Source organism: Micropterus dolomieu, linkage group LG02, assembly GCF_021292245.1.
Source record: "Micropterus dolomieu isolate WLL.071019.BEF.003 ecotype Adirondacks linkage group LG02, ASM2129224v1, whole genome shotgun sequence".
In the NCBI taxonomy this organism is placed as follows: Eukaryota; Metazoa; Chordata; class Actinopteri; order Centrarchiformes; family Centrarchidae; genus Micropterus; species Micropterus dolomieu.
This window is the reverse complement of record NC_060151.1, coordinates 5,317,960-5,328,166: the sequence shown is the minus strand read 5'-3', so window position 1 is coordinate 5,328,166 and position 10,207 is coordinate 5,317,960. Positions and strand designations below refer to the sequence as shown.

Genomic DNA, 10,207 nt, shown 5'->3' with positions numbered 1-10,207 from the left:
GCCCAAACCTACGAGGGCCAGTCTCAAGAGCAGTTTGAGCTGAGAAGACAAGACACATTAAACGGAGCTCTGATCGTCCGCAGTGCAAACGTGTCCCACTCGGCTGTGTATTTCTGCGCTACCTGTGCACAGTGATGTGGTTTAATGTCACTCCCTCACAAAAAACCCCTCACTGCTTTTTCTTCAGTTGTTGCAACTGAGCATGTGCAGTATAAAAAAGTGGCAGAGTCTCTCTCAAGATATCATCCTCCAGCTTTACGATGCCAGATGTCACAGCTAAGATGTCTCCAGCTGGCATTGGATTTTTTCTTCTTCTCTTGCTTCCATGTACTGCTTCTTTAAGATTAAATAAAATTTAGACAGAATGACATGAAAATCTCCATTAAGTCATACAACAGTACTATGAATGGTAATGCATGTCTCAATAATATTTTATATTTCTTTTTCCACAGATCAAGCCGAGAGTGTGACAGTTCAGCAGTCTCAGTCCAGACTAGTCAATGTGACGGACAGGGTAGAGATCAAATGTAGTCACAATGACAACGATCTCTATGTCATGCTCTGGTACCAGCAAAGAGAGAACCAACTGATGAGCCTAATTGGATACAGCTACGATATCAATCCGCCCCAGTATGAGCAGCAGTTTCTAGATCAAATTGAGATTGTTAGGGAAACCAAACTGAGAGGAGCTCTGATCATTCACAGTGTGAATCTGTCAGACTCAGCTGTGTATTTCTGTGCTGCCAGTACACAGTGATGTGGTTTGCTGTCACTGACTTACTAAAACCCTGTCCCATCTTCCTGCTGTTTGGTAGCTGTGTTGTGTTGACACAGCTGAAATATTATTATATTTATTATTATTATTAATTCAGATCAAAACTTAAGAGTGAAATACAAACTTTTATCTATCATCTAACTTAATGTTGGGTAAAAGTGCTCTCTGTTATATCAAATATATTAAATTTAAAGGAAACAGCGTTTATATTTAATACTTTTTTGTGATGAACAATACGATTATACTGTTCAGGGTGCTTTAGTGAGAGGGACAATACAAAAAGGAATGTGGTTCATTATTTGAAATGAAATATGCAGTTATGATGAGGTGAATAACATAAAGATAAAGTTACATGTGAAGGTCATTACAAAGATAGAGATAGAGATAAAGAAAGAGGTAAAAGTAGATGTGACAGTACAGTAAACATAAATGTCAAATTAAAGGTAACAGTAATGAAAGAGTAAAGAAATACAAATAAGCCCAATAGAGTGAGAGAAGATAACAATAAAGGTGAAATAGAATAATAGAACAAAGACAAAATAAGTGTAACTGACAATAGAGTAAAGGAAAGTGATAAAGTCCAGATAAAGATAGCGATAAAGCTGAAAATAAAGATAAAAGTAAATGTATGGGATAGAGTAAATGTAAAAGAAAGGGCAGCAGTGATGAAAGAGTACAGACAAATAAATTAAGGTAAAAAGCAAAGGTGAAAGTAAAGGTAATGTTAACAGCAATGGTAGAGTCAAGAAGCAGACAAAGATAATGTTAAAAATAAAGACAAAGATGAATTGATAAAACCTGCAGTGGAAACTAGTCTTCTGCACCAAAGAACAAAGCCGCAAACGCCTTATAAATAGTTAATATTTTAATGTGCGTGAATCACTATAACAGCCTGTCTGGCTCACACTGCAGTAACTCATCAAAAACTGCAGGTAAATATGCCCCCCCGGTCTCTACGGTCTCTAGCCACTTTTCTGCATGAACACATGAATGATGTATGTGTATGTATGATGATATATCACCTTTGGGTGGCCACTAGGAGACTGTAGCTGTCCTAGGAAACTGTGTGAAACTGTGAGTGAAGCGTGCAGAGGAAACATTACAGGTGGAGGAAAGAACATTAGCTCTCATTTCACATAGAAGATCTGTACAACAACAGTGATTATGAAGGTCCTCTCACTAGCTCTTCTGCTCTTTACCAGTAAGAACACATTTTTAATTTTCCCACTGGGCAACTTTGCTGTTTTACCTTTATGTAAAATCTAGTTATTTACTCTGTCTTCTTCTCTATCTTCCAGGTTTCTCCTGCTGTATGAAAATACGTCAGCCTCCATTTGCAATCAGCAAAGAAGGAGACATATCTGTATCACTCCAGTGTGAACAAGATAATGATGAATATTTGTACATGTTTTGGTACAGACACGTTGGCAGGGGGGAAATGCAGCTGGTAACATATTCTCTAAACAAAGACATATGGGCTACTGAAGCTCCTTTCAAAGAATCCAAGTACACCATGTCACGGCCTGCAGTGCCTAACTCCGCTTTGCACATACACCATGTTGCGGCTGGAGATTCAGCTGTGTATTACTGTGCCTCTAGACACACAGTGTCTCAGACACACTCTGTGGCTAAACAACAACCCAAAATGGGACTGAAACACACCAGTGCTGTATCACTAACAATACCTGCTAGAAACACTCCTTCTGCCGTTTTCTATTTACCTTTTAATATTTAAACCCAGAACTGTTAACGTTTTTGAGGGTGGTAAACATAATGGTATGTCCATTTTAGTTACAGTTCACTGTAAGAAAGTTTGGTCAAGAAACAAAATGTGTTGACTTTTATAACTGAACTAAGACTTTCTGAATGTCTCCTCAAAACGACTTTAATTTGATAAGCTTTCTTTACAAAATGTTGTTGAATTTTAGATGCAATTGTATCTTTATTTATTGGATTGTAGTTACTTCACTAAAGAAGAAGAAGAAGAAGAAAACATGACTAATCCTCATTCTCTGCATGCTGAAAAATATTGAATTAAAGCATGTGTACTTGAAATACAGTATATTTACTAAAATACTTTAAAATTCTCCGCATTTGGGGGATTTTGAATGCTTCATGGTTGTCTTGTTGAATATAGCTAGAAAACTAACAGGATCATATTTACTCAGTGGCATGATTTCTCTCTTTATTGAGATCAATTATAATTATTGTTTTATAACTCAAAATTAAACGGAACATAGATCAGTTAAAAACTTTTACATGATCGTACCAGTGATCTTTCCCAGCACTGTGCCTATAGCCATATTAGAAATTATGTATAAAGTCAAAATTGAATTGACTTTAGACATTTGTTTTACCATATAAACATCATTATGAAAACAGCTGGTTATGGGATTGCAAGGTGTGGGGACAGAGAGGACCCAAATGCAACGTTTGGAGGGAAGGAGGTTTATTGAGGGATAAAGGGGTAGAGGGACTGGAGTGGAGGGAGAGGTGGATGTTGGGGAAACACAGGCACGGGGAACCAGGAAGAATGGGGGCCAGGGAGCCGGGGAACACTGGGGCCGAGGAAGCGAGGAGCGGTGGGGGAACAGGGAGGACGCCGTGGGGGAGGAGGAGGAGAGGGCCGGTGGATGAGCCCACCCGACTGAACGGAGGACGAGGGTGAGTGTACCTGGGAGGGAAGCAGACAGAGAGACAGGGTTAGAGGTAGCGGCGACAAAGCAGAGGGAAAATGTGAAAAAACAAGAAACATGAAAAGCCTGAACAGAGAGGTGAGAGAGAGAGAGAGAGAGAGAGAGAGAGCACACAGGGAGGCAGGCAGGGAACAGAAAACCAAGGAAAAAAGCAGAAAAACTGATAAAAAGGAGAAAAAACCAGGACACTCACCGTCAGACGGGCTGCTACCACAACACAGCTTCTTATATTTGCAGTAACTGCTCAACGGAGCTAGAATTACAATAATTCTTCTGGATTAAAGAAGGTGCCATCTCATTTATTGCCCTCTGCCACAGAAAGCCAACCAGATATCTCGGAAATCCTGTGAGACCTGCAGGATTACCCTATTCATCACAGGATTGGGATGGGATGGTGTCATGGTTTTGGGTTTGAGTTTACTTACTTTATCTTTTATTTTTAAAGAACTGGTATTCTGTCTGCTTCCCAGCCAGTGACTTCCAGCATGCTTGCCTCCAAACTGAACCTTAGCCTGTTTTCCAATCTACTAGCACCCATCCCGCTAGCTTCCAGTTGGCCTCTTTGCCAGCTAGCCTCCAATCAACCCACCCGCACTTCAGTAGCCTGTAGTCTACGGCCCATTCCCAGTGTCCCACTTTGATTTATACTCCTGCGTCAGGTCTACATGCGTAGCCTATGGTATAGCTACACACATAGCCATGCATTTAGACTTGTGCGTTGGTGTCACCGTTGATCTGAAATTAAACCACTAAACGCCAGTTGGCGGTTGCCCTACAGCGTCCACTGTGTTGACTTTTGAAAATTTGTAGTTCCTTCATGCTACACATACAACATATAATTAAGCGTAGGACTATTAAAATATGGTAACATAAATATATACAGTTATTTATATATGTGATAGGCAGGCTTTTTGCCTAGTACGGCCATGGGCGGCTATAGCCTCTCAGTGAAGCTCCACCCCCTGTCTGTAGAAGCAGGCACACACCTGTGCCGCTTTAGGAGTTGATTTATAGGGCGCATCCAGACCTCTCTGTAGGCATTGTGGTCCAGTGTGGCTAGAGAGCAGGTATGTTTTGTAGGAGTTATGAGTCAAGGCTGACAATCTTTTTTTAACTTGTGAACATGTTTTAATCACAGGTATTTTAAGTCACCTGTTGTCCAGACCTCGTCACCTGAATAGCCTGTCGTGCTAAAGGTCCACCACAGAGAAGGCAGTGGGTAACGCTGAGGTAAAAATATGTTGTCTAATAGTTATGCAAGTTTACTAGTTTGTGTGCCTTTTTAACATGATTCACATTGCAGTGGGCCTAAACATCTGATCCATAAGCGAGGTGGAGTCAGAGCTGAGTTGACCACTTACTGCATTGTGTGAGGCAAATATTGTCAGGTATTTAGCAAGTATGTTTTGGCACTATGTGTTAAGACAACTGAACTAATTAAATTATTGTAATTTTAGGGTTGTCTAGCCACTGCTGTTTTGCCTGCCTGATCAACTGCTGCTATTTGTATTTGAATTATGTCTATTTTGAGAATTGTTACAGCTTGACTTGGTTACATTTACATAGATACATACATGTATACACCCCCAACATTCCACAGTGAATGTAAACAGCAGCAACTGATGATGATGTGATGTGAAAGTTTCATCTTCACAATAAACAAGCTGACATTTGGGAAAGACTGCATTTGACCACCAAGGATCATTGATGTAAAACGGAGTCCACCTCCTCATCTTGCGCTGACAGCTCAGAATATAGACCACCTGCCGAGTGTCTGATCCGGGATGTTGATGGGGCAGGTCTGTGCAACGATGTGGGAACAACAGTCTCTGAATTCCATTGTTTGGTCAATGAGTCCCATTTTGTCCAGACCAACTCCTCAGGAGCAGAATCAAGTCCAAGCTGGGCCAGCATGGCTCCTCTCCTGGCTCTTTCCTCTCCCCTGTGCAATCACCGGGTGGATCTTGGTCTGCTGCTCTTTAATCCAAAAACCCCATCTTCATCTTCAAATAACTGTATTGTATGTATTTTGGCAATAAAGCTGGAAAAAACTGGGGAAAAAAACAAGTGTAGCTGCCGGTTGGTATCGTGCATGAGAAGAAAAATATAATAATTTGGAATCTATTTACATTACGTAATATTAAGCTGCTGTTACACCATAGATTATGGTTAAATCTCTTATGTTGATATAGTCTCCATGATTAAGCTCCACTTACCAAAGACAACGATAAGCAACATGTTAAACAGATACTAATTAAGAGAACAAAACTGCAGTGATATTTCTGCTGCACCACAAAGCTGATCAGTTAGATAAGTACACAGCTGCTGGAACAAGAAAAAAGAATGTCTGTCATATACAGTCTAGTGCTCTTTGTACACATCTCTATCACTTTCTCAAAGTCTTTTCTTTTTGTTCTATTCTTTAATTTTTGTTGTCTGAGTAGATGAAAGTGTTGTTTTATTTGGAAGGAAAGAACAAGTTTAAGAGTTGATCATACACTGACCTCAACAGGGTACATTTGGCATTACATATAAAAACAAATCATAATGCTGAATATTTCAAGAAGTCAGGCTAACATGTCACAGTGGGGCCAGTCAAATTATAGATAATGTTACAGTCTAAATGAGTAGATTGGTGTTACTGTGTACTTATGGGGATCTGGCTTGCTAGTTCCATTAAAATATAAAATGAACAAAAATAGCCCATTAATGAAAGGTTGTAGAAACTGTTCACTTGCATAAGATACACAATATGTCAACATGTAAAAACACCCTATTTACTGTACATGAGTCAAACAATTCTAGTAACATTTACTTTTACTGACTTTACTATCTAATTAGTAAAAATCAAACATTACGGAATTATTTAATCAGTCTAAAGCCGTTCTAGCAACCCATGCTAGCTGGAATATCCATTACACCTGACAGGTTGAGCCTTACCACTAAGGGGTGAGGAAAGCTCACTATCCGGGGAGCACTAATATATTCAGTGAATTACAACTTATGACAACTTGCCTGATAGATTTTAATATTTTTAACTAACCCAGCAGCTTGCTTTAGGCATGGCTACATTAGAGTTGTCAGTCAGTGTGTCCACTACTTTGGTCCAGACTGAAGTACGTCAGCAACTATTAAATCGATTGCCATGAAATGCTTTTACAGACATTAATTTTCCCCAGTGGATGAATGCTAATGACTTTGGTGGTCCATTGATTTTTTCTGTAGTGCCACCGAAGGTCAACAGTTTTACTTAGTGAAATAGCTTGATTCCTACAAGTTGGATCGGCACAGAATTTTGTACAAACGTTCATGGATCACAGACTGTGTATCTTAAAGACCAGCTAATAGGAGCATGTTAGCTCAAGTCACAGAGCTGCTAGCATGGCTGTAGACACGGTCTGTGTAGGAGTAGATATTTTGGCAGAATTCCTATGCTGGGAACTATAAAAATCCAAAACACAGAGAGAGCAAAAGCTACAATCTGAATTCAACTTCTGGAGAAAACAATGACCAAACTAAATTTTATGGTGAGCTGCTGCTGATGTTACTCTGATGTCAGACAGCACAAGTTCTGTCTCATCTTTTTATAGAAAGTGATAGAAGTGGGTGGGATAAGACGGTGTGACCGGTAAAGATGTCACTTCCTCTGTGGAGCTACCGTACATAGAAACATGAAGTTGTCTTTACTTTCTTGCTTCTTTTCTTAGCTGTCACAGAAATAGCAGCAATCGGGCTGCATGGAGCTCACCTCAGCTGTCAGTCAGATCGGCCTGCACAGCTGCTCTCACAGACAGACGGAGAAAGATGGAGGCTGAGATACGGGAAAGCTGGGTGGGGGAAGGAACGACAAGTCAAGAAAAGAGAAGTTAGGTTTTTGTGTAATGCTTTTTCACTGTGGGGACAGGGGGGCACGGTGATACAATCCAATAGAGCGGCTGTACAAAAACCTCCTCCATGTAACATGCTTAGTGTGGAGCACTAAAAGTCACCGTGACGTTTGTCACAGATAGAAATATCAGTATTCTGAAAACATGCAGGTTTCTGACACTGTACGAAAACTTAATTTCAGTGTGGAAACTTGTTTGGAATGGAATAAAAATAAAGCGACAATGCGCAGCATTTGGGTTTTATCCACTCTTTTAAAAAACAGCAAACGTGGACGATATGCTCAAGCTGCAATAGTCTCATGGATATGGATTATTAGCCTTTTTCCAAGTGCCAGTTAAGTTCAGTTTTGTAACTTTTTGGTAGAGGATGCAATCAGTGTGACACAGGAGCTGAAGCTCACTTTGGAAGTGGAACCAAACTCACAATTCTGGGTAAGTCTGAACTCTCACAACTTAAATCATTAAAGAAAAATGTTAAAACAGTTTGACAATGAAGGAAAAACAAACTATTAAACTGACCTGGGGAGATTTTGACCTGAACCTATCCTACTCTGTATACTAGTCGTTTTTTTGCACTTGGGCCTTTGTAGTTTCTAATCCAGCTCAGTGCTTTTTGATATCAAGCATGTGCACTGTGCCAATAACGAAGCCTATTTCGGCTCAGGCACAAAACTGACTGTTCTTGGTAAGTAAGACATCTGATTTTCTTCTTATGAATTTACCTGTAAAGAAAAATGCTGTATGTGATCCTCACAGTCTTTTCAGCTGTTGTTGTCTTCCAACTCAACAAAGAAGCTGTAGTACAGCGATGTTGCATTTAGGAATTAAAGGAAAGTGATAGAGTTATATACTGAACGTATTAAAGTCAAAATACATAAACTGTATCTTAGGCTAATTTGAGCACTGTGCCAGTGGTGCTTATGAGGCTCACTTTGGTGGAGGAACCAGATTAACTGTTTTAGGTAAGAAACCAACATTAAGTTTATTAAAATATCGTATAACAATGGAATTGTTCTGACTTGATTCCCTGTTAAGATACTTAAAAGACTGACAGAGTACTTGCAAGTGATGATTAAGGTACTTAGTGCTGAAAAAACTTAAATTATCATACAAAAATGCCTCAAAATGTTGATGTTTAAAAGGTGATCTGTAGCAGAGAGTGACTTCTATTATTGCTAACTACAGTACATGATATTGAACGTCTCCACATGTCAAAGTGTGACAAAGTTAGATAAATTGCAAAGAGCAGCACTGAGACAGAAGCAATAAGTTTTTGTCACAGTCTGAGTCCTCCGTGTTCATTCGCTGAGGCTCACTTTGGAGATGGAACTAAACTGACCATTTTAGGTAAGAAAATCTGCAACAACAAAGCAAACTGAGCATCTTTCACAACTTGTTTAAAAGAGAGAATAGGCTACATGTGGACTGGCTTTTATGTGATTTTATTTGGTGGCAATAAATGTAGTGTTTGTCCTTTAAACCATAAAAGTTATATATGTTATAGCTCAGGTTAGTTTTGTTTCAGTCCTAACTAGTCAGTCCAATCCCGTCCTCCAGCAAACTGCTGCAGCAATAAAAGAATTGGCTCTATGCCCAGATTGTGGTTCTCAAAGTGAGTTCTCACTAGCTCTGTGAACAACTGTGAGTTTCCAGTCAGAGGCTCACTTTGGGACTGGAACAAGACTTACAGTCTTAGGTAAGGTAAAACAAATTATAATGTAAAATTATGTAGAATTCAGAGTCAAATTTATCAATAATATTCCATCCAAGCCCAACTTAGCTGCTTTAATATTTACAAGGTACGATTTGAGGATGTGTCTCCCTGTACTTTAAAATCAACCTAACTTTGTCAGTTTATTATACAAGCTGAATTCGGAGACATGTCCAAACACTGTTTTTTTTTTTTCAGTGAAAAAGAGCAAAATATTTTGTTCACAGTTGTATGTGCAGAAAGTTGAAACAGTTTTTATTGTAGCCATGTGTCTATGTGACCAACTACAACCCTGCTTACTTTGGCAGTGGCACCAAATTGACAGTCTTAGGTAAGAAAATAACCTCACACAAAATAATTTATCTCTGAAGTTACAGCTTCTAACAGTTTCTGTTTTTGTAAAGTTTTGGGATGTAGAAAAATTATAGTTTGGATGTGTTTTCAATTACTTTTAGATTTGAGCTGCATTGGTATGTAACTTTGGAGTTTGATGGAGCTCAAACTGTGTAAAATCTGATAACGTGAATTTGGAATTCAGAGGTTGTCTCTTTAAAATATATTTCCTTTCTGTTTTCAGTCAAGGAAAATTAACTCTAATAAATTGCGATGTTAATGTTAGAAAGACGGAAATCACTGTTTTTTGAATGAGTGTTTCTCTAGCACATCACATTAAACATTAAACAAATGAGATATAACGTGTTAATTTGTGAGCTTTAAAGGTGCTGGTATAGGCGGATTTTGTAACCTTTGGAAAGATTGAGGCCAGCTGTTTCCAGTCTTTATGCTAAGATAAGCTACCTGGTTACTCGTTCTAGCTACCTACTTATGGCACAGATATTCTTGGCAGGAAGGCAAATAATCATATTTCCCAAAATGTCCAACTATTGCAATGATTTCTTTCCTTTGTCTCCGCAGAATCAAACCGTACTGTCACCCCGCCAAAAGTGAAAGTGTTCAAACCTTCAAAAAATGAGTGTCAAAACAGCAAAAACAAGAAAAAGAAGAAGACCTTGGTGTGTCTGGGTTATGGTTTCTACCCGGACCATGTGAGTGTGTTCTGGCAGATCGATGGGGATAAAATCACAGATGGCGTGGCGACCGACAATGCTGCTCTGCGGGACGGGGACTATTACAAAAT

General features: G+C 39.3%; 1 protein-coding gene across 1 annotated transcript in view; it reads left to right on the top strand.

Annotated features, from left to right (window-relative positions):
* The first annotated feature begins 260 nt into the window (after positions 1 to 260).
* LOC123957902 (M1-specific T cell receptor beta chain) overlaps positions 261 to 10,207 on the top strand; it is a 12,850-nt gene continuing 2,903 nt past the window's right edge. Inside the window, exons 1-4 of the mRNA XM_046031005.1 lie at positions 261 to 327; positions 453 to 754; positions 9,346 to 9,400; positions 9,985 to 10,199. Coding sequence (XP_045886961.1) covers positions 261 to 327; positions 453 to 754; positions 9,346 to 9,400; positions 9,985 to 10,199 — 639 coding nt within the window. The remainder of the gene's footprint in view (positions 328 to 452; positions 755 to 9,345; positions 9,401 to 9,984; positions 10,200 to 10,207) is intronic.